Consider the following 24,327-nt stretch of genomic DNA (forward strand, 5'->3'; position numbering starts at 1 on the left):
TGAATATGCTCTTCATTAAACCCACTTCTACCCCTGGGAGATGAAATGGCTGCCATCCATGGCTCCAGAGGCACAGGATGATGGGACGACCTGGGAGCAATTGAGCACCTGAGTGCTGCTTTATCAAGAGCTCACCCCTTTTCTCTGTGGCAGAGCAGAGCTGGAGAGCAGGAGCCTCATAAAAGCTCCCACGTGTACCAAAAGCAGCCTTGATCTGGGTGCCCAGGGCCAAGAGAGAAAAAGCCATATCTCCCTGACCACATCCCAGCAATCCTCCCAAACAGCAGTCTTGAGAACACTGCTTCAATCCCCAAACACACCGCTGACTCTGCCAGTCTCGTGGGATTTGCCTCAGTTCAGGAGGCAAGAAAAACCACTCGGTAGTGTTCAGGAGGGAGGACTGCATACCAATTCCCTTACTTGCAGTATTTAGATTATAAAGCACCATTTATAAATGTTACTGTTTAAATGTTCTCTGGTTGCAAGTATACAGTCTCTTAGCTCCCTGGGAAAAATAACCAGCATGTTGTAAAGGCTACCTGCTTCCACTGGGGAAGAGAGAGGATAATACAGTTGCTCCCCACACGCTCATCTTGCTCAACTTGGGGTCAGGCTTTCCCACTCAGAGACTAAGCAGCCAGTATATGCGCATCATTTGAAATATTTGGTGCTTTTGTTCTATCTAATCTATCGAAATAGTAATGCTTTTCCCATGCTTGGGACTCATGACTGGAAGAAAAACCCGCTATTTACAATATTTCAGTGACATGTTCATTCTCAATGGCGTTTGCCTACTTTATTGGCACCTTGCAGCTCTTCTGTGGGGCAGAAACGCCAACCTGGATTAATGTGACCCCTGCCCGCCACTGCAGCTCATGCTGGTCAGCCCCTCTGTGGCACTCTCTCATGCCAAGACATGGCAGTTCCCAGGGCCATACTTGGGCTTAGATTCACAGGTGAATTCTCACTGCCTGGGATGTGATTCCAACCTCTGTCTTGGGCATCTTCTCTTTCACCTGGATGACTCCTAATTTACTTCTGTATGTCATAACTAAACTATCAAAATCCTCCTGGCAGCCCTTGTCAACACCCTTTACACTTTTGAACAGATGACCCACTGTTGGCCACCTGTTTCAGGCTCTGTCATGGAGCCTAGGGGGCAGGGACAGTGTCTACAGTGCTCACCACTCCTTTTCTGATGCATTTCTCTCCCTGAGCTTTGATGAATCGCAGAGGCTACATGATTGCATAATTTGATCCAAGTCACTACCCTTATGAAGAGGATAAAACAGGATCTGACCCATTTCTTTTTTTAAAAAATTTAATTGGTGCATTGTAGTCACACATCTTAATGAGATAAAAGATGGTGGAGACATACATGCACCCATCACCCAAGTAGCCCTTACCCAATTCCCACCCCATTCCCTGCTCCTCCCTCCTTCCCATGCTTGGCATAGTGATTGACTTTGAAATGCTTACGTACATCATGTGCTTTAGAGAGTTTCCCTCTTCATCCCTCCCATCCCCTCAGTTCACCTTATTTGCTCATCTATAGGATCTCCGTCTTCATCTAGAGTTTCTCCTGTTACCCATTTCTCCCTAGCTTCCACATATTAAGGAAAGCATCTGATTTCTTATTTTTTTAGTAATCTCACTTAGCATAATGTCCTCCAGTTCCATCCATTTTCCTGTAAATGATGTAATTGTGTTTTTCTTTATGGCTGAGTAAAACTCCATTGTGTACGTATTCCACAATTTTGTAATCCATTCATGTGTTGATGAACATCTTGGATTGTTCCATATTTTGGCTGTGGTGAATTGTGCAGCTATGAACATAGATACACATGCATTAGTTTGGTAGTTTGGTTTACTTTCTTTTGGGTAGATACCCAGAAGTTTGTTCCCATTCTTCTGCGGATCCTCCATACTGTTCTCCAGAGTGGTTGCACTAATTTGCAATCCCACCAACAATGTTTTAGAGTTCCCACTTCTCCACCCATTTTCTGATGTCAAATTCCCTATATGTCTTTGTTTTCCATTCTAGAACATTTAGGTTCAGGCATCTATTCATTCCATAAGCACTGGACCCATTGCTTGATGCTGGGCAATATAAAAGGGACATAAAATTAAACACTGAGACAGTCCAGCTCTCTCACTCATTTTGTAGTGTTGTTGAGGAGCACTATCATAGTTAATTGGTGAGTTGCCTCGGCCAGTTTGTATCAAAACTTGTTTGGTCAAGCATGAAGCTCAGTGTTGCCTTCAGGAGACTTTTTAGATACGGTTCCATTTATAATCAGATAGATGATGTAAGTAAAGATTACCCTCAGTGAGATGGGTGGGCCTCACCCACGCAATCCGTCAAAGGTCTTAGGAACAAAATCTGAAGTTTCCTGCAGAGAAGGGAATTGCCTTATGTTAGTTAATATATATATTTGGCCACTGTGACCAAAATAGCAGACAAGTGCAACTTAGAGGAAGTAATATTTATTTAGCTCGCAGCTTTAAATGTTTCAGGGCTCAGTTCTTAATCAGTTTGTGTTCAGCCAGTTCACAGGCAGGAGCCACAGCTGCAGGGCTTCAGGGCATGGGGTCTGAAAGCAGAGAAAGAGGGAGGAAGGGGCCAGGGACAGATGCAGTTTGCAAGTGACCCAGTGACCTTAGTGACCCACCTTCTAGGACCAAGTCCATCTCTGAACCATGTTGCACCAGGGATGTGCTTTCCACACATGAGCCTTTTGGGGGATTTTTCACACTTGAACCCTAACATGCCTCAAGACCATAGCATTATCTCCTGCTGAGTTTCCAGCCCATGGAAACTCCATGGATTTGGAGTTTGGCCCTACAATCATGTGATCCAAATTCTTTAAAATAAGTAAATGCCCTGGGTGCAGTGGTGCATGTCTATGATTCCAATACTTGGGAGACTGAAATAGGAGGATCACAGTTTCAAGGCCAGTCTTAGCAACTCAGACCCTCAGCAACTTGGCAAGATCATATTTCAAAATAAAACACAGAGAAAGGGCTGGGAGTATAGTGTAGCTCAGGGGTAAAGTACTGCTGGGTTCAATCCTTAGTATCAATAAACAAACAAACAAATAAATAAATAAATAAATAAACTAACAAATGCATACACACATCCTGGTCATTCTGTTTTCTTCTAGAACCTTGAGTATCATTGTGATGGTGCAGAAAGAGGCAGTGCCTGCCAGAGGCTACTCAGCAATCCTGAACCATTGAACTTCAGTTTTTAGTATGAGGCTCAACTGAAGCCACAGCAAGAGGTCACACATTTTTGTTTGTTGTTTGCTTGTTTTTTAGTGCACCTGAAATTCACTCATACCCCTATAGGCAGCAGACAGCATCCCATATTTTTTTTCTTTTTCCTACTGATTATGAGCATTTCCAAGCAGATGTTGCCTTTTCCTTTTGGAAACATCCAGCTATTGCACTGGAAATTTTATGAGATGCTGCTGGTGTGCATTGAAGAAGTCTTTCAGAAAATAGCCCAGTGGTTAGAACGAGTCACGTGTGAACAGTGTATGAAGAGTGAGCAAACACTTTTGACCACCCATTGTATCACCAGAACCTAATTTCAGGTTGTGTGTGCATATACACACACATGTACACATACATACAAATTTTACATACATATAGGACAAGAACTATCTATAAACTTTTAATGGGCATATTCTGACAAGTTTCGAAATGTCCTTTGTGAAGGTCTTGGCCCCTGGCATGCCTCAGATGCAATAAATTTGTGTATAACACATTCCATATGCTGACACCTAGGTAAGGATTTCAAATAGATTTTCTCCTCTCTTAAAAACCCAATTAGTTCAGTACTACTCTTATCCCAGCTTTGCAGGTGGGAAAACCCAAACACCAAGAGATTAATTAGCTCACTCAAGGTCATCCAGTTATTAAATATCTGGAATCTGAATCCAAGGCAGTGCTTAACTGCTACACACAAGGTTCCCATACACCCAAAGTTCATCCTTTACATACTGCCTAATTTCTTACAAGCCATATATGTCAATCAGAGTCCACCGAGGAAAATCAAAGCCCATACGAGGTAATTTATGCAAGCAGAAGTTGTATGTGAGAAAATATTTATAAAATGCTGAAGCTAGAAAAGCAATCAGCAGCAGATGATGTGGCACTGTGGTCAGCAGTGGCCACTCCAGGGACTAAAGGGATAAAGGCAGGTGGCAAACTGTCACATCACCTGCCAGAGGCTGGAAGTATCATGGACCTGTGTGTTGGCAGCTGCTGGAGAGGCTACCTGAACTTCAGAGAGAGCAAGAAATCCCTTTACTTGTTTCTTTAACTATGCATCAGGTTAAATAGTGCCCTTCAATAATGTATGTTCACCTGGAACCTTAGAATGAGACCTTTTTAGGAAACAGAGTCTCTCTCTCTCTCTCTCTCTCTCTCTCTCTCTCTCTCTCTCTCTCTCTCGCTCTCTCTCTCGCTCTCTCTCTCGCTCTCATTTTTGTCATAGCAACGGTTGAACCCAGGGTCATTTTACCTCTGAGCTACACCCCTAGCCTTATTTTATTTTTATTTTGAAACAGGGTCTCCCTAGGTTGATGAGACTCTCATTACTTGCCATCCTCAAACCTGCAATCCTCCTTTTCAGCTTCCCAAGTACTGGGATTAGAGGTGTGTACCACTTGGCCTGGCCAAATAGGGTTTTTTGCAGATGTATTCATTATAAAAATGTCAACATGAAATCATTCTAGATCTAGAGTGAGCCTTAAGTTCAATGACTGGTGTCCTTTTAAGAAGAGGGAGACACCAGGGGGAGGTCATGAAGACAGAAGCAGGGGTTAGAATGGTGGATGGATAAGCAAAGGAGCATCAAGAAGCTAGAGCAGGTTGAGTGGGCGTGGTGGCGCACACTTGTGATCTCAGTATTTGGGAGGCTGAGACAGGAGAATGTGGGTTCACGGACCTCCTCAGCTACTTAGTGAAACCATCTGCAACTCAATGAGACCCTCTTTTCAAATAAAGAATAAAAAATAGGGCTGGGGATATAGCTCAGAAGTAGAATGCCTCTGGGTTCCATTCACAGTACTGAAAATAAATAAATAAATAAATAAATAAACTGCTGAGGGGTTAGGCCGATGCCGGGGTCATCGGCTAACATCGGAGCCTGCCGTGAGGCAAGGCCGGTGCTGGGGCCTCCGAGGCCGGGATCGGAGCCAGCTGAGGGGTTAGGCCGGTGTTGGGGCCAGCGAGGCCAGAACCGGGGCCTCCCATGAGGCAAGCCTGCTGCTTGAGCCAGCGAGGTCTGGATCAATCCACCGGGTAGCCAGGCCACAACTGGGGCCATCAAGAGTGGGATCGGTATTTGCAACGCGGCATTCACAGAGAAATATCGCAGAAAATTAAAACCAGATGCTTCCCCTAATCAGCAATAACTAGGAAGAAACGGGCAACAGGAAATGGTCGAGCTATAGAAAGGGCCCTATAGTGAAGCAATTAAGGTGACCAATCAGAGGGTCTGGAATAGGGGAGGATGGAGCCTCTTTAAAAATCAGGAGGTACATAAACAAATGTATCAAAGTTAGTCACCAAACAATCATGGGATCAAGGGAGGGGGAGGGAATGGGATGGGGGCTCGATGAAGGCTAATTGGATGATGTGTGCTTGTATATCCTCTCAAGTCTTATATTCCAATGTGATGTATGATTACAATGCACCAATAAAAATAAATTTATAAATAAATAAATACAAAGAAGCTAGAGCAAGATCAGGAAGGATTATTCATCCATTTGAGGGTTCAGAGGGAGCATGTCTCTGTTGACACCTTGATTTCCAACTTCTAGCTCCAGAACTGAGAGAATAAATTATTTTGTATTAAACCATTCAGTCTGAGTTCCTTGGATCCAGCCATGTTAGGAAATTCACTCAACCCCCTTTGGCCTCCAGTTGGCCCAACTTTACCTGAAGCCATTTAGTAAAGATAGCTGGAAAGTAACACACAGGAGTCTGTCCCTTGCCATGCAGAGCTGAGAGGAACGGATGGAGCTCAGATCAAATAGAGCACTGTAAAGGGGATGCTCGTGCCAAAAGTTGTGGCTGAACAGTTAGGTCTATGGGATCCCGAGGAATAAGGATGCACTGCAGCAACCATGGCTACTCTCTCCTTGGGCCTGGTGTGTGCAAAAATCATGAGCCTGGCAAATCTGGTGGGACTGTTGCCGCTCAGGAAAACAGCCCGAGCTCTTCTCCCTGGGCAGGTCAGAGGTGTAGCCCCTGGCCTCACCCTATATAAGTTACAGGAGATCAAAAAAATATTGAAATTTACAGCCTGCTTGCTCTGGGTCTGGACCCAGGATCCCTTCAAAACCAGAGGTAGCTGCTGCATGGTGCACCATTCTCCTCTTCCTTCCTAAGCACAGGGAGCCCCCCACCTCCCTTGTCTCCAGAGTCTTTGGGAGGAGATATCTTTCAGGTGTAATAAATTTGCAAAAACAATTGAAAAAAGGCAAAGGCAGTCCAGGTTGAATCTTCAGATAAAAGAGAGGATATTTTGAATTTGACAAGCAATCTACCTTAAATCCTATCAGGAAATAAACTTGAATCATAATCTGATGCTTTGGAATTGCCTAGTTTCTAAGGCAAATGATTGCTTCCTCTCTCTGGTTTTCCCTCTCTAAGGCTGTGGGTTTAGTCATGTGAGTGCCTGTAATGCAGAAAAATCTGCCTCTGGGTGGGGATTGTTGGCTTTTGTTTTTGTTTTTTGTTTTTTTTTTCTCTCTTGTTTTATTTTGCTTTTAAGTTCTCCACATTATCTTTTCTATGGTGTAATATAAGAGTTTTGTTCCTAAAGTGTTTCTTAATTAGGAGATACTCCTTCAAACCTTCAATAACAGTTTGTTTCTTAATCACTCCCTACACAATAATATGTTTCTGATTTAGCCAGAGAAGCAAGTTATTGGGGTAGGAGGAGGACTGTGGTTTGTATATTTGAATGTTTGGTATATGCTCCTTAATTCTGCTATTCTCAGAGATGTTAGCTATTAAAATGCCATTTTCCTGGCCTGATTAGCACCCCTTGAGTGCTGTATCTAGTGACATCCTGAATCTCAGCAAGACTGTGTGAATTACTGCACAAAAATAGTTTACCACTCCCACTACACATGGCCTCCTGGCTCAGAAGGGCTGGATTACTGGCCCAAATATCATTCTTCACTGTGACAATGTCCATTTTTTTGAGCACTGCCCTTGTTTCCTGCTTTGATTTAAGTGCTTACCTAGGCTGTTTCAAGCCATCCAAGTCAAGAATCACGATCCTCAATTTGCAGATGAGGAAACTGAGATTAGAGGAAGCTGAAGTTTGAGGGCAAGAACATGCAGTCAACGAGTGGCAGACTTGGGAGTCTTAACCCAGATGAAGCTGCTTCCAAAGCCTGCACCCCTCACAAGTCTCCTGCCTATCTATGTACAGATCAATGCTAGGTTCAGGAGCTCCCCCAAAGACAGTGAAAGATTTTGGATTCAGTATCTTAGAAGCCATGTAGGCTCCTCGTATTTGCAGAGGTAATGAGCTTAGCAGTTGACTGTTAATGACTCAGGGCTGTAGTCAGACAAACTTAACTGAACCCCTTTTCTTCCCTTCAGAGAGCTGTATTACCTTGGATACATGATAAGAGTCATGCTCTTTATTATTAGCTCTGGATGACTTAATGGCTCTGGGTCTGAATTTGCTCACCTGTAAAAGTGGGCCAGGAGGTGAGAAGGGCTAATGAGATAATTAGTATGTGTAAGGTACATACTCCAGGGACAGACATAGACTAGGCACTCCATAGCTATTATTAAGTTGTGACTTGACAAATATTTGAGTAGACCTAATACCGTGTTAAATACAAAGAGGAGAAAAGTAAAACATGGCTTACCCCAGATAAGGAGATGAACAAGCCCACAAAAAAATTTCCAATCTCAATGTAAACATTGGAATTACAGAGGTTAGTAAAAAAAAAAAAAGTGCTATACAAGCAAAAGAGTCGCTTGCAGGTTGAGATGGTCAGAGACGAGGGCAGGAGTTGAAGCTGGATCTTGGAGGATCTTGGCAGGTCAGACGAATGTGATTTAGATGTGATTCTAAGACTAATGCCTGACTGCACATCTTTACTAGCTCACAACAAGATAAGAAACTCTCTCCAGAATAAAAATCAATTAAGTACATTAATTTAACTGACATTACCAGTAGTAGTTGTAGGAGGAGGAGGAGGAGCATTTAATATTGGTGATTGAAGCCAGGGGCATTCTACCTCTGAGCCCAGCCCTTTTTATTTTGTATTTTAAAACAGGGTCTTGCTAGGTTGATGAGGATCTCACTTAATTGCTGAGGCTGGCCTCAAATGTGCAAGCCTTCATGTCTCAACTTTCCAAGTACTAGGATTACACGCATGTGCCACTGTGCCAGGCACAGCTGACATATTTTCTGGAAAACTTTTTCTATGAAGGCAGCAGTGAAAAAATGATGCTGTCCCCAAGCTCCTTGTCTTTTCATGGAGATTTAACAAGTCATTAGCAGCCTACCTCCATACAACAGTGCTGGTTAAGAACAGAGAAAGAGAGAAAATATTTGGCAGTTCATGGCCTGTACAAACTCTGCCTAACTACTTGATTTTGTTATAGCATAAAGCAGCTATAGATAATTCATAAGCATGGTCGGATTTGGCCCGCAGGTTATATAATTTGTCAACTCATGATTAAAGATAACCAGAAAAAAAAAGGTGGGAAGGCTTTCTAGGCAAGAAAAGAAACACGAGCAAAAGCCCAAACGAGGTGTCCACCTGGCATCCCCGAATAGACCCCAGGACTGAGAACAGGGGGTCCTCATTCAGAGGATGCTGTTCAAAGTAGAAGAGTAAGAGTTGGTGGTACACAGAGCCCAGGGCTGAGAGACCACCAAGTGCCAAGCCTAGGATTCTGGCTTGCTTCTAGCCCATGGCCAGCTATGATAAACATCACCTTTGATCCCAGAAGAGTAAGTGTGAATGTATAAATGAAGAGAATCAAAACTCAATTACATAATTTTCAGGGAAATGGATGGAACTGTAGGACATTATGCTAAGTAAGATTAGTTAGTCACAAAAAATAAGACATCAGATGCTTTTCCTAATATGTGAAAGCTAAGGAGAAATAGGTCATAGGAGGAACTCTAGATGAAAAAGGAAATCCTATAGAGCAGCAAACAAGACAACCTAAATGAGGGGATGAGAGGGGTGAAGAAGGAAATTCTCTAAAACACACAATGTACTTAAACATATTGAAGTCAACCACTAAGCCAAGCAAGGGAAGGAGGAATGGGCAAGGAATGCGGTGGGAATTGGGTAGGGGTTAAATTGGTGATGTGTACATGTATGTTCACACAAGTTTTTTACCCCAATATGATCTATGAATTTAATGCACCAATAAAAATTTTTTTAAAAATTAAATACAAAAAATATGAAGACAATTGAGCAAAACAAAACAAAAACAAAAAGAAAGAGAATCAAATTCCCCCAGGAGAGTTGTCAGATTATAAAACCCACAAAAGCAAAACAACATACTGCCAACATTTCCTATGCCTCTTGTTAATATAAAAAGGCAGCAGTCCTGGGACTGAGCTGAGCTCTTCCTGCCTGGACAGGATAAGCATAGACATCTTGGCCAAGTGTTCTGCAGAGAGGAGACAACCAATCATTTATTAAATCGGAAAATTTATCACTTGTAATCCCACAGGACCATGCCTGATTTGTCTGCCTCTAGCAAATGTTTCCTTGCTGTTAATCTGGCCAAGCTATCTATTATCTATCCATATAGCCATCCATCCATCCATCCATCCATCCATCCATCCATCCATCCACATATTCATCTATCCATCTATCCATCCATTCATCCATCTGTCCATCCAACCACCCATTCATCCATCAACCCATCTACTCATTCAGTAAATCCTTACTGTGATTATAGAATCTCCCAACAAAGAGTCAATGTGGAGCCAGAATCCCAGAAAGTGAAGTCAAAAGCACAGAGAAACAAGCCCAGCCCAAAATTCACAAAATCTGCAAAAAGGTATATTGAGAGCTTTGCCGGGAGGAGCAAAAAAATGGCTCTTTGGGATTCTAACTGGCCTTGGCAGGCACCACATGTCTAAGAGCTTTATAGTCGAAGAAAAATATCAAGCCTTGCTGTTCCTTGCCCTTTCCCCGATGTCCTGAAATTCCTCCTGGTGCCCAGCCCCACTGTGGGAGGAGACTGAATTGAACTGCAACCCTGAGAGCAGGCTGCTGCAGATGCTGTTGCAGACAGGCTGGCTGTGGCCTTTCTTTTCAGGCAAAGGGGCTGGTCCACTGGGAACTTGACAGCAGACCCAGCTTTACAGATAAAATTGATTGGGAGGCTGAAACAAGAGGATTGCCAAGTTTGAGGCCATCATGCAGTAACTTTATGAGACTCTGTTCCAAAATAAATTTTTGAAATTTTTGAAAGAAGGGTTGGGAGTGGGGCTCAGAGGTAGAATTCCCCTGGGTTCAATCCTCAGTAGTCCAAAAAATAATAACGAAATGAAAGGACCTAGTGTCTGCCCAGTTCTAGTAGTGTGCATATGAGTGGTATGTGTGTGTCTGCACATTTGTAGAAAGGGAAAAGACACATGCATTGTAGCCTGTCTGCTTCATATTTATTACAAACAGGAACAGAGACCGTACACTTTACCTAGAATCAATATATGGGACTCCAGAGGATTCATCAGCCTCTAGAATTGTGCAGAATTTGAAAGATGGTCTGCATATCTATCACTAGATTCTCTAGAGGGTCTAATACTTGGATAGAGCAGAAACCACAGCTCCAAATCATAGCTCCAAAAATATTTGGCTTGCAGCCACAGGAACCCACTCCCCAACTGTCTTCCTGATTTCATTTTGTAGCGCCCCAGGTCTCTGCTGTTGCCAAGATTCAATGGCTTGCTGCTGGAGGAGCCAGACTCATATCCGAGTTAGTTCTGCCACCTACAGCACACAGCCCAGCAAAGCCACCGCAGAGGCAGAACAGAGAGCATGCCTCATCTGCATAGATGAATAAGGGGAGGGCTGCCTCTCCACTGCAAGAAAAATGGCTTTAGGGATTCTTGATTAGTATTCAAAAAATGCAAACTCCTTTGAGGTGGGTTACATTGATAAGAAGATACTTTTACATTAAAGGGGAAGGGACAAATTTGGAGGTTTAGCCCCTGGGGGGGGGGGGGGGAAACGTTGCTCAAAATCCAAAGAGGAAAATTACTGCAAAAAAAAAAAAAAAGAAAGAATGAGCACATGGGTTCTCATAATAAACACAACTCTTCCAATACACATTCGCTCGATGCTGGGAGTCCTGTCTAGGTCCAAACAGGTCGTCCTTGCCAACTAATCTGTCATAGGATGAAAAATATTTGCTTCAGAGGAATGTGATTTTCTGAGAGATTTAGACTCTGAACTCAGGGTAGATTTCTTAACATGCTTAAATCATTTCTAAGGGACCAGAATAGTCTTTGAGGGCAGAAACTCTTATTCTCATCTTTGTGATCTCAGTACCTCAGCTCAGTACCTGGCACTTAAGAATAAGCTCAATAAATATTTGTTGATTTAAAATAATAAAAATATAGTTTTGCAATCTGTTCTGGCTTGCGAATGCACAATCATAGTATCTACAGATTGTCAAACTCTCGTGCATTAGACACATTATTGCAAACTCTCAAAATACCAAGATGGGCATTGCTTTGCAGATGAAACTGAGACCCGAGGGTATTGAGAAGCTAACCAAGGATGCTCGTGCAGCGAGAGTCAAAATCTATACAAAAACATCTTAGCTTATAAATCCACACCTATGTTCCACTCTACCAGTGTATTCTATAGCCACTGTAAGCCAGTTTACAATGAAAGGGAAATTATCCAAAAGGAAAGAATTCGAGACCCTTTTCTAACTTCTCTTAATTAATAAAAGATATTTCTCAGTCCCTAGAATTTCTCTGAAAGCTTTTCTTACCGTCCTTACAATCTTTACTTAATTGCAGATGCAAATATCTGCTGACCCTGTCTGAGTCCAGGAGTGGTTCTTCTTTGAGAGATGATTCAGTCTCAAAACTACTTGCAGAAACATTGGTGGAAACTTTCAGGCCATTTTCTCACTAGGGAAAGAAGTGAAATTGTGGTTTACAGATCTTTGGATTCACAACAAGAAATTCTTTTGTGTGTGAGGGGGTCTGGGGATAGAACCCAGGGGCATTCGACCACCGAGCTACACCCCTTGCCCTATTTTTCATTCTTTAGTTTGAAACAGCGTCTCACTAAGTTGCCGAGGGCCTCAGTAAATAGTTGAGGCTGTCCGCGAACCGCGATCCTCCTGTCTCAGCCTCCCGAATGCTGGGATTACAAGCGTGAGCCACCACGCCCGGCACAATGTTTGAATACAGAGATAATTGTTCAGCAATCCTGCGTCTTTTGCAGATTATTCTCTATTGATATTCTAGATTTCAAAAAGAATTCCAAACTAAGAAAAAAGACAAGATTGAAGATCCAGACCTCCTTCCTTTAATGGGTTTGCAGTGGTGGATTTCCCAGTGCTGGGGGTCTTTGTTCCTGTGGTGTCAATGTTCTCATGTGGTTTGGAAGCTTGCTGTCTTTTTCTAGAGAAATTGCAAATGGAGGAAAATTATATTAAACTGTTTTAGCAAATTTATATTTTCAATAGGTAGAGAGGAGTCAGGCATGGTGGTAACATCTATAATCCTAGTTTCGGGGAGGCTGAGACAGGAGGATCCCAAGTTTAAGACTAGCCTCAGCAACTTAGTGAGACTCTTAGCAGCCTAGCAAGATTCTGTTTCAAAGAAAATAAAAATAAATAAAAGGGATGGGTATTTAGTGCAGGAGTAAAATGCCTCTGGTTTTAATCCCTGGTAACACACACACACACACACACACACACACACACACACACACACACGGCTAAACAATCCTTCTAGGTAGAACATGATTATCATGTTTAGAATTAATCAAAGAGAAAAAAGTGCGAGAGAAAGTGAAGAAAGTGAGGGAAAATTGGAACTGGAGCCAGACACCACTGAAACTTGTGGATTCTTACAAAGAGAAAGAATCTAAAAGCCCAGAATCTGTAGGGCAGGTGAGGCATCCCTGGAGGAAGCAGGTCTCTGGGCTTGTCCAGGGGCTCTTTCTGTCCCTGGTCCCTTCCTCTTGCTCTGTGCGTCCAGCTGTCATGAGCTGAGCAGCTATCTTCTGCCCTGCTGCTGATCAACCATGGACTGAGCCTCAAACTGAGCTAAATAAACCTTCCTTCTCTTGAAGTTGTTCTTGTCAGGGATTTTGGTCAGTGATACAGGATAGAATCTGAAAGTGTGTGTTTCTAATAGTCCATTGGATTCTCTTAGAGGGATTCCTTAGACCACACAATGAGAAACTTTGTCCCAGGAAGTTCATCTGATTTTTTTTTAACAATTAATCCATAAATGTGTCCATTCAATTGAGCCAATCCTGAGAACACAGAGATAAAAGGCATAGTCCCTGCATTTTAAGAATTTAAGGTCCAGTGGGAAAGATCAGACTGACTTAGAAGGAGATGGTTACAAAGCTTGATTAAGCCCGTGGGACAGAAAGGACATGGGAGAACTAGAGGAAGGCACTAGCTCGCCCCACGCAGGGAGAGGTCCACATCTGGGAGGAAGGCGAAACAGAAGTAACCATTTTCACTGTTGAGCAAGCACTAGCCGGAGAAAGGAGAGGGAAGAATTCAGTGGACAAAAAGCAGTTCTCACAGTGAAGGGTGACATACAGGATCATCATAAAGAAGCGTGGGCAATCAAGCCAAAGACTACACCTTTGTCTTTCATATTAAAACAATGCTTTCTCACCCAGGCAGGCGATTTGTCAATATTCCTATCACTGTAATTGCAATCGTGATTAATGTAGCATTCCATATTGTGGTCTTTGTCCTCTTAGATAGATACAGTACCCTCAGTGCAGTGGTAGTCTGATGAGCTTGCAACTAAGAGGGAATTCAAACAACTCTACAGTAATCCTAAATGGTTTTACCTTCTTGTTTCATTCATTAATCTCTGTCATCAGATGTATTGGGCCAAAGTAAAGCTGAAAAAATCTATCCATAGAAGGGAGCAGAATCACAGTAAAACCTGCCCCATCCAGTGTCTACTGGCATATGTTATATACATTATCATCATGTGTAAAGTACAAATGAGCACGTGAATAAAGATAAAATAGCATTCATCATCTGCCTTTATATGAATTAGGATCAAAAGGTACCTGGACCTGCCACTCTGTTCTTCAAAGTTTAAAAGATGGATTTCACTGCCAGATAGTCTGCATAAACTAGCATTGTAACTCACAGTGTGTGGTTATGCAAACAGGAACAACAGCCAGAAGCCAGAGTAGAAGTCAGAGCATGCTGTGTCCACAGAAAGAGCTTTTTGCTCTAACCAGGGAGAGTCATCTGAATTCATAATAGGGCTAATGTTAACTAATGCAGTCTGTACCAGGAGAAAGAGAGAGAGAGAGAGAGAGAGAGAGAGAGAGAGAGAGAGAGAGAGAGAGTGTGTGTGTGTGTGTGTGTGTGTGTGTGTGTGTGTGTAAATCACATTCATCTGTAATATCATATTACAAATGATACTAAATTAAGTGGGTATAATTGAGTGGTGCTAATATTTCTTTCCCTCCAAAACTTACATAGAGAAAACCCAAATCAGGGAAGAGAAGTCCCTATAAAATGTCTAATTGATTCCAGCTGTTAACATTATTTATTTAAATTAATATTATCAAGTAGCAGAACAACAATGCTTTTGAACTCTTTGCAGTTGTGTGTAATACTGGAGCCAATGCAGGAACTGATGTCCAGACATAAAACTTACAACCTCAGTCCCCGAGACTGCCTGAAGACCTGCTTGTTTCAAAAGTGGCAGCGGATGGTGGCGCCGCCAGGTACAGGTTCCTTCACTCTCTTTCTATGTGCATTTTTAAAGGCTACGTCTGGGGATGGAGTGATAAGAAAAGGAAGAAGTTGATCATAAATTTGTCAGAAAAAGCCATTTATTAAGGATATTTGGACCATGATTTTAGACAAATAGACATGGAACATTTGAAGGGCAAATATCCGTAAGGAAGGGTTCTCTAGTCTCCTTACTTGTCAGATTGAAGACCTGAAATCCAGAGAAGTGAAATGATTTGTTCAAGGCCATTCAGAAGATCGCTGGAAAAAACCAAGATCAAAACCAGATTTTTGTTGTTGCTGTTATTTTCGGGGGTTTTTGTTTGTTTGTTTTAACTTAGTTTAGGTACTTTTGTGTGTTTTTTGTATTTTGTTTTTGTTTTTGTTTGTTTTGTTTTATTTTTTGTTTTTTTCATTTTGTTGTTGTTGTTGTTTTGGTCTTCTGGTTCAAAAACTGAACCAGACTGCTTTCTTCTTGTGACATAATTTTTTTAGGGATGGGGTTTTGAAAGAAAGAAAGGAAGAGATGGAGGGAAGAAGGGAAGGGAAGTAATAAAGTTTGCTATGTTTTTAAGACATATCAAAAGGCACTCTGATTCTGAATAGAATACATAAAAGACTATTTTCCTCACTTTTCTAGGCTGCAGTTTAGATACTATAGTCTCCTGCTGGGGTTCTGAAATTACTGCTTCAAGTCACCGTTAATTGTCTTTCTATCTAATACATTTTCACTCCCAGCCTTGTGTCGAGCCTCATTGATCATAAAAGCAAAACATATCCATTCGCTAAAAATTATTTTTATAAAGAGTAATTATTAACACAAGGCACATAGCTTTCTGAATTACAAAATATAATGGTCACCTTCCACTGGTGGCCACAGGCTTTATATAAAACAAATGTAAAAGATTTAACCAAGTATGCACTTAGAAAGCAGATAAAATAGACATTATTCTATATAGAATGCTTTCATCCCCATCTTAGGGAAATTTTAGACTTTAAGAATATTATTTTTCAAGTACATTAAGTGTGTTTAAATTGGTCCTATTTTCTCTCTCAATATCAATAAGGCTTTATGGAAAAAAAAAACTCCACTCACTCATCAAAAGTCTTGAACACCTATATTTTCCAACACATGCATGTGTAGCTCATATTATTCATTCATTCCTTCAGCAATTGATTATTGAGCCTGACCAGACAGCAGGCAGTGCCCTAGCCACTGGGGGCAAAACATTGAATAGAACCATCAAAAGTACTGAATCATCACACTAGCCTTGAGAGATGTTTATTCTTGTCCCCATTTTATATAGGGAGGACTGAAACTTAACATTTTAATTTGCCAGAGTCAGCCTCAAAGCTAATTAATGAATGAGGACTACAAAACAAAAAACTTTTCATATCTTCAAAATCCATAACCTTACCACCACAGCCATCTGCTGCTGCCCCTGTCCATCATCTAGTATTTTAGACACATTTCTCCAAAATTTGATGAGCAAAGTCTAGGTTTAAAAAAAAAAAAGAGCAGATTTACAGTCAAAGTTAGAAGATGCTGGTCAGGGACACATCCAGATATCTGACTGACTTTAGGATGCCTAGCTCAAGTCCCCTTCCAACTTCAGGACCTGGAACAATTCTATTTCCTCTTTCTGCTACCAGAATAAGCACCCATAATGCTATTGAAAGAGATGATGGATACTTTGATAAATCACTCAGCATAAAGAACAAAATATTTATGAAAGAAAAGAGAGAGAGAGTGATAGATTAATAGATAATTCTGTCTTGTTCATAACAGTCAGTGATAACTTAGAAGGCTAAAGGGTCTTGAAATGAGTCTTAAAAGAAGATCCTTCCCCTTCTCCATCAGAAGCTACATAGGTGTTCTGTGCACATAGATGGCCCTGGTTTGCTTTCTCATGTTCCGAGACAAATCTAAATAAGGATTAGCAAAAAAAAAGGTGTTCTTCCATTTGCAACTTACTTAGCAACTTGATGGAAATATTTCTGAAAAATTATCATTTACAAAACAAAAATTATAATAATAGTACTTAATTAACAGCATTGTTATAAAAATGAAATAGATAATACGTATGAAACATTAAGGAGAGTGCTACATTGAGTAATACTGTATACCTCACAAAAACATACAAATAATATAACTCTTACCACACATTACCATGGGTCCCTATATTTCTACTCTAGTGTTGCTCCATCCTTTAGGTTCAAAACATCTTTGTCTATTTCTAAATAGGATTTTTTTTCTTAAATAGTTTAGTTTTCCTTTATTAATATGCTAGTTACATCATCCTAAGACATTTCTCCCAGAAATCTTTAAATCAGTAGCATTAATTAACCACCAGAGTCTGAACTGTGGGTATGCCTATGGAGCTGGAGAATCTCTAGACTCTCATGAAAAGCTGAGAAAACTCACTCTTTTTCTTTGTTTTCACTTGGGAATATCAAGGTATAGTAGAGGTAGGATGTTATGTGGCACTTAGCCAGTAGGTGTCGCTGTTGAAGTCTAGTTCACTAATTTAGCTGTCTACTTCTCCAAAGCCTTGCCTGGTCTAAAACCCCCAGAAGTCCACTGTTTGTCACAGAGGCCATAGTTCAGGAGAGAAAAGTTCCCAAATTTTCTCAATAATGGTAAAAACATTTAAAATTTAATTATGAAAGTAGTGCCTCTATCTCTCCCCTAAATAAATTACAGCCATATAATTAAAAAGGGCAACTAAATAAAAATTATTTTATCTACACGCAAAAGAAAAGAGTTTCACAAATTCTGTGTTAATGGTAAGTAGACAGGTGTCTCCTTTCATTCTTTGTAAAGTTACAAGAAACAGGAACCATGTCAACAGTCCACCCTTTTCAACTGCTACACTATACCCTGGACAGGGGGCCTATGTTGTCTTGATGCCTCTGCTTAAACCTGATCCTTCTTCCCTTTCTCATTTTGCAGCAGAACCCACACGGCAACCGACAACCAAACGGAGGAAAAGAAAAAACTCCACGAGTAGCACTTCCAACAGCAGTGCAGGTAACACCGCCAACAGCACCGGCAGCAAGAAGAAGACCACAGCGGCAAACCTGAGCCTGTCCACCCAGGTACCTGTAAGTCTCTCGCTTCCTTTTAGGCCCGAAATCTTGCTCTTGCCCATGTCCCTCCTCAAGAGGCTCCAATGAAGGCCTCCTTGAGCTGCACAAACATGGCGGGCAGGTTGGAGGCAGGGGAGGGGGGCAAAGCAGGGCTGGTGAGGGGAGGGAGAATGGAGCTCTGCCATGGAAACCTTCACTGCAAACTGGGAATTGGGAGGGAATAATCAGAGCCACTGCTGCAATGGGACCTGAATTAAAAAGCCATCAGAGTCACAGATAGGAGATACATCACTTAAAGTTTAATTAAAATGTCACTTAGCAACATGCCTAGCGGCATATCAGGGCCTCTCCTCAGGAGCATGGGAGACCCTGTGCACCACTAGAAACTGGCCGGCAGCCCAGGCCCACGTTGTAATTCGACTGGGCGGCCCCTCTTATTTTAAGACTCAGGTAATTAGTTTACAGTCACACACAAAAAAAAAAGCAGCTCAGTGAATTTTGCTGTACCCACTTCATTAGCGCAGGGGGAGGACTGGCTCCTGGTTTGGACTCAAGTCTCTTGGTCCCATTGACTCCTTTTTTGTCATTTCTGGGTCTAGACAAAGGCCACATTAAAAGGGGCTCTTGGAACTCTGGAACTGGTAGCATAGTGTACACCGCAGGAGTTTTCCTTATCACCTAGCATTTCTTCTCAAATTGCATTCTTTCTGCCTGATCCCTTCCTGTCTCCAAATTTCCTGGCCCAGTATTAGCCTATTGCTTTTCAACTCTCACTCCTGCAAATGTCTACCGCCTTCTCCCCTCCGGAAAGGGTTTTCCTTTTCTTCTGTCCTTGTCACATTCCCCTGTCACCAGGTGCTTGGCTTTCATTTGAATCGTGGTCCCCTTCTTGGTGCTTCATGGATACTGGCTAGATACTGTGTCTTCGGAGGCATGCCCCTTTTCTTGTAATTTCCCTTGGCCGACACTATTTAACCTTTTCCGACTCTCTCACTTTCCCTCACGCTCCGATCTGTTGTCCGCCCCCGTCTTGTTGTGGTCCTGTTCCATCTCTTTCTGTGTAAGAGTAGCCTTTTACACAGAAATTCCCCACTACTTCCAAATGTGCATTTTGCATCCGTGCCCCGCCCACTTTTACCCATTTTCTGTCAGTCAGTTCTCTTTAGAGAAAACCAAGCCCATCTGTTTCCTGGGAATCTCCTGGGCCACTGGGACTCTTCTCCAGTCTTCCAGGGGTGAGGTATTGTTTCCATGGTTACTGCATCAAAAGAAGGCTCATGGAGATAATCGCCCCCCAGCCGTGGAAGGTGCCATTTTAATTTTAATACCACTAAAAATTATAGTCCTTACATAATAAAATAGTCCTCAATTCTTTAAATGGTCCACATATCTATCACCTCTGAAGTTCCAGGAGTGGTGGTGGGGGTGGGTTAAAAATTAAAAACTGAGTCTCTTTGTAAAATACCAAGAAACTAAGCCCACTCCTGGTTAAATTGGAAAATGCCTCAAGAAAATAGCTCGATGTGAATAAATCGACAGAAATTGTCCACAATTAGTCTATTTATTCCTAGTTTAGAAACTTTGGACATCCCAGGTACTGGTAACAGCAAGAGAGGAAAAAAAAAATAGACATAGGCCCTGTCACTGAAGAGCTTGCTGAAAATCTAGGAGTGGCAAAGAAGTTTTCTCTCCTGCCAGCTCAGAGTACAGTGCTGAGAGGAATTCTAAGACCACTAGGTTGGATTTGGTGGGCCATCTATTATTAATGTCTGCAGGGTCTAGAAGTTGAGAGTAAAATAAAAAAAAGAATTTGAGAATTGAAGCCTACATGTTGTGCATTTTGATATACCTGGTCTAGTGGGGAATCGTTTCCATTTTACTTTAAAGAGCACATAATTCTTTCTACTCTATTATGTTTCTGTCCTCCATGCCAACGATCTCATTTTAGAGAAGGATCCCTGGGTCAAGAGGGTTTTTCATGAGTAGAGGCCCTTTGGATTTTATGTGAACAAGGCACCACTAGAAATAGCTGGATTTCAGCACGATTTCTACACCATGCAATTAACAAGGTTTCAATTAAATAGAACTTCCAGATGGCCCAGAGTGGCAGGCTAGACAAACAGGTCAGGAAAACGTGCAAATGCTTAGGTGTCTTCGAGTTCAATGGACACTACGTGGAGAGCACGGGATTGCTTGTAGTGACCGTATCTTTGAACCTTGTCTACTGAATCATCAACACTATCTTGCTGTTTAAATAGAAATGCTATCTGCAGGCATTCGCTGCCTGCTCCCACAACCACAGCTGTGGTTTGTGTAGCTGCTGCAGCAGCAATGTGTGTGTTTGGCCAGGAGTAGGGTTTAATCCTTGGATTCTGCTTCTCACTCCATGAGCAGGGGCTAGGAGCGATCCCGAACTGCAGCCTCAACCCTGGGAGGGATGGAGACCTGTGTCATTCAACAGCAGTGACCCCTTCTGGCCAATTTAAGGAGAAGCATTGAGGGGCCCTGAAAGGAGTCACTTCCAGTCCTCCTCAGAGGTTGGTGGTCCTTCCACGGGGATTTAGTGAGAAGATGTAAAATGGGCAAAAGTTGGTGCCACCTCTAGGCTTCTGGCCCAGGAGCAGGGGTCGGCCTCGGGGAGCCGGGGTGCTCTGAGATGGTCACCCTTGCCCCTGTGGGACACAGAAGCTGGAGACGGGAAGGAAATGCACTCTAACTACCAATGTGGGGGGACTTTTAAACACATGGGGTTGGGGGGGGAAAGCAACCCACCTCTCCTAGGGAAAGACGGCCCAGAATGGGCACCATACCGCCATTCATTTTGGATAAGGATAACAAATGGAGACAGCCAGACAGAGAATCAGGATCCTAGTGTAAAGGTTTACGAGAACTAAGAGGAAATGTGCGTATAATTTTGAAAGTGGTCTCAAGTGTCTATATGTATATGAAGTACTTAGTCGTACTAAATCCTTAGTCTCTTACAGCTTGTCACCTATCAGTCATGCAAACACCACACACATACACAATACATACACATACATACACACTCACATACATATGTATCTGCATACATACACACACACAGATACATACACACACGATTATATATCTAGACTAAAAATATCTTAAAATCAGTAAAACAAATGCAGCATCTTTCTGGAATTCATGATGCTTAAACATACCTATACTTGGCCATCTTTTCTAACTGTTCTTAGAAAAAAAATCATGCACACATTACAAACCTATGTTAGTCCCAGGTAAAGATTGGAACCTCTCCTTTCCCAGTGCTTTCTTGCATGACTGTCATTCTTTAATACACGGAATGCCTCTGGCGTGCTGGGACCTTTCCTCTAAAGTCATGCTTAAGCTGGCTGCTTCTTACTTTCCTCCTGTCTTGCAAACCATACTTCCTCATACTCCCCCGATCTCGCTGGGTGACCGTGGAGTCACAACAGCCACACCAACCTACATGGTTGATCCTAACCTCCTTCTCCTGCCCAGTGACTTCTAATGCATGTGTTGTCCAAGCTCTTCAAAGCGTGCTGTACACCCATTATGAAATGAGATTAACTCTTGTGTTGTGCTCTCCCTGTTCTTTCCACCTTCTTTTGTTCTTTATCATGAGTGCAGTCTCCTGATTTTCTGTAACTAAGTGACCCTTTTGATCTTGAACGTCTCTAGCGGGTCATAGGGCAGTTTCCAGCTTCCTGAATCATGTTGACATGTCTATGTGGTGGCCACATTCCATCTCCAACCCTGTTGTCATTCTTGCAGCCAAAAAGGCTGTGTCTATTTTGCATCTCATCTTAAGAGTCCCTGTGAGTCTCCTTACATGTCAGCATCATTTCCGGTTCTTCGTTGCCTAGGGAATACATTCTCAGAAGCACCAGTTCAATATCCTGCCAGCACTTTTCTTGCTGAGCTGACCCAGTTCACATTGTATGCATTGACTCCATCAGGGACATTTCTCTTTAAAATCACTGTCAGCAATTTATAAGAGTGGCTGGTCAGAAAACATTGTTTTGAAACCTACTGATTACCTCCCCTAATTCAAGGGAGAGGGAGAGATAAATAAATAAATAAATAAATAAATAAATAAATAAATAAATATAAATAAATAAATAAATAAATAAAAGGTGCTCCATCACAAACAAGACCAGGTAGTGATGCAAAGATTTACTTGGGCGCCTTCACAATTCTAGAAGGGACCTATGGATGCCACCAACTCTTGTCCAGAGAATAGGCAGCATTATCCCACAACACTGCCCAGGAACACTTTCTCTTAGCAAATCCCCAGCGAAAATTCTTTGGCTCAGTTGTCAGGCATTTGATTGAATTAGCCTCCCTACCAGGGGCCTCAGTCCATATCTAGCACATTGCTCTTTCTGGCTCCATAAACACTGATACCAGTTGCTCCCACTCTGAAGTTACTGCAGTTAGAAGTAAAATATTGCCCAGAATCTGCCCAGAAGAACCTACCTGACAGGTGTCCTGTTGCAACGCCTGGTCACCCGTCAGTCCCATATGGTCCCCTCTGAACACAGAGGCCGGAGCCATGGCCTCCGTGCGTGTTCCTGCCCCCATCCCTGTCTCTGGGCTTTCCAGCTGTGGTCTGCACAGGGCTCCCAGCTACAGTAGGTGGCTTTCTTGTCTGCATGGAAAGACAATTTGTACTTAAAGGAGTGATTAGATGGATTCTTCTTACCCACTTCCATTTCTGATGACAACCAGCTTCATCGATGTAATTATAATTAGCTCTCTTCATCTTCCTTTTATGGCACCAGCTGGACGGACTGGTTCTCTCTACTGCCCAGATTGGTAGCAGGGTTGCCTATGTGGGGATAGGTGACAGGCACCATGAAATAACAGATGGTAAATTCAGGGCTTGTTGGCAATCAGCAGGTTTTTGCTAATGACTTAATTAGATATGCAAATTGTCAAATCAGTGTGAACATTGTTTTTATCGAAAACTTTACCTAAATTAATTACCATAATTAAGTAGCAGAATGTCAAGGATATTGGCTGCATAAAAGGCCCGGGTTGAATAGAGAAAGAGAGAGAGAGAAAGAGAGAGAGATTTGGTCTTTAATAAAATGTCTAGTGTCCTTGGGACAGAGAAAATACCATTTGGAATGAGTCGTGGGAATATCGCAGAATTACACCTCACACACGTCTCCCAGTCACTGCTGGTTTCCAAAGCTGCTCCCCGCCCCTCATTTAAAAGTGGTGCTTTTTGGAGATATTATTTAAAAGCACCCAGCAGAAGGTCCCACAGCCCTCTCCAAAAAGTCCCCAGAGTCAGCAAGTTCCAAGCATGGGTGGATTTTTTTAATTTTGAAAAATCCATTTTTTTATTTCTGCAGATTGCTAGCATTGCTCGTTCTCCGGTGTCAGGCTGCGCACTAAGGACATAAACTCGCGTGGTTGTTACACGTCAGGAGGCAATGTTTATTTCCTGTAGAAATCAGATATACGTCTGGGCCCCCCGACATTGAGACTTGGCCCCTTGTGCAGCGCCCGAGTGTGCCTGCCCTAGGTTCCCCAGCTCCTCCCAATATTGCTTTCAGCTGAGCTTCTCTCTCCCAAGGTTTCCCTGTAATAATGTCAGCTGCTATCCACAGGATGTGATGGTGGTAGGAGAACCAACTCTGATGGGAGGTGAGTTTGGGGACGAGGACGAAAGGCTAATCACTAGATTAGAAAACACGCAATATGATTCGACCAACGGCATGGACGACGAGGAGGACTTCAACAGTTCACCCGCCCTGGGAAACAACAGCCCCTGGAACAGTAAACCTCCTGCCACGCAAGAGACCAAATCAGAAAACCCCCCACCCCAGGCTTCTCAATAAGATGGCCCACCGGCACCAGAATCCACTGTCCATAGGCCCGTGGGGTACCCTTCCAATCGCAGATCTTTATTTTCGGGAGAGGGAAGAAGAGAAATAAAAACTTTTCCCCGCCAATATCGATTTCTAAACCACAATGCTCTCTGGTTTTCCTTTCTGGCATTTTTTTTCTTCTTTAATTGAGAGGCTCATTCAAAATAAGCTGACCAGGCCTTTCCTGGGAGGCCATCACAGGAATACAGATGCTGGCACTGGCCGTTATTATAACAGGACAGAAAACACTAGCGCATCTCCCGACACGTTTTACCAATGTTATTTGTGTTGAATTTTCTTCCCATGCCTCCAGCGAAGGCCATGTTGTCCATAAATGCTCAGTGGTCAGGATCTCCTTGATATGCTG

At 42.5% G+C, this 24,327-nt stretch overlaps 1 protein-coding gene across 6 annotated transcripts in view; it reads left to right on the forward strand.

Annotated features, from left to right (window-relative positions):
• The window catches only part of LDB2 (LIM domain binding 2), a gene marked incomplete at both ends in the record, with an annotated part of 388,217 nt that extends 364,287 nt beyond the window's left edge, over positions 1 to 23,930 (forward strand). The window contains 3 exons of one of the 6 annotated variants that reach the window (XM_080697020.1): positions 14,858 to 14,981; positions 17,942 to 18,093; positions 23,700 to 23,930. In XM_080697020.1, coding sequence (XP_080553146.1) covers positions 14,858 to 14,981; positions 17,942 to 18,093; positions 23,700 to 23,930 — 507 coding nt within the window. Of the gene's footprint in view, positions 1 to 14,857; positions 14,982 to 17,941; positions 18,094 to 20,472; positions 20,578 to 23,441; positions 23,493 to 23,699 lie in introns of those variants that run through there. The other 5 variants (XM_080697021.1, XM_080697022.1, XM_080697025.1 and 2 more) reach the window with 5 other exon arrangements.
• Positions 23,931 to 24,327: the final 397 nt, after the last annotated feature.

This window comes from Muscardinus avellanarius (assembly GCF_963383645.1).
Source record: "Muscardinus avellanarius genome assembly, chromosome: 6".
In the NCBI taxonomy this organism is placed as follows: domain Eukaryota; kingdom Metazoa; phylum Chordata; class Mammalia; order Rodentia; family Gliridae; genus Muscardinus; species Muscardinus avellanarius.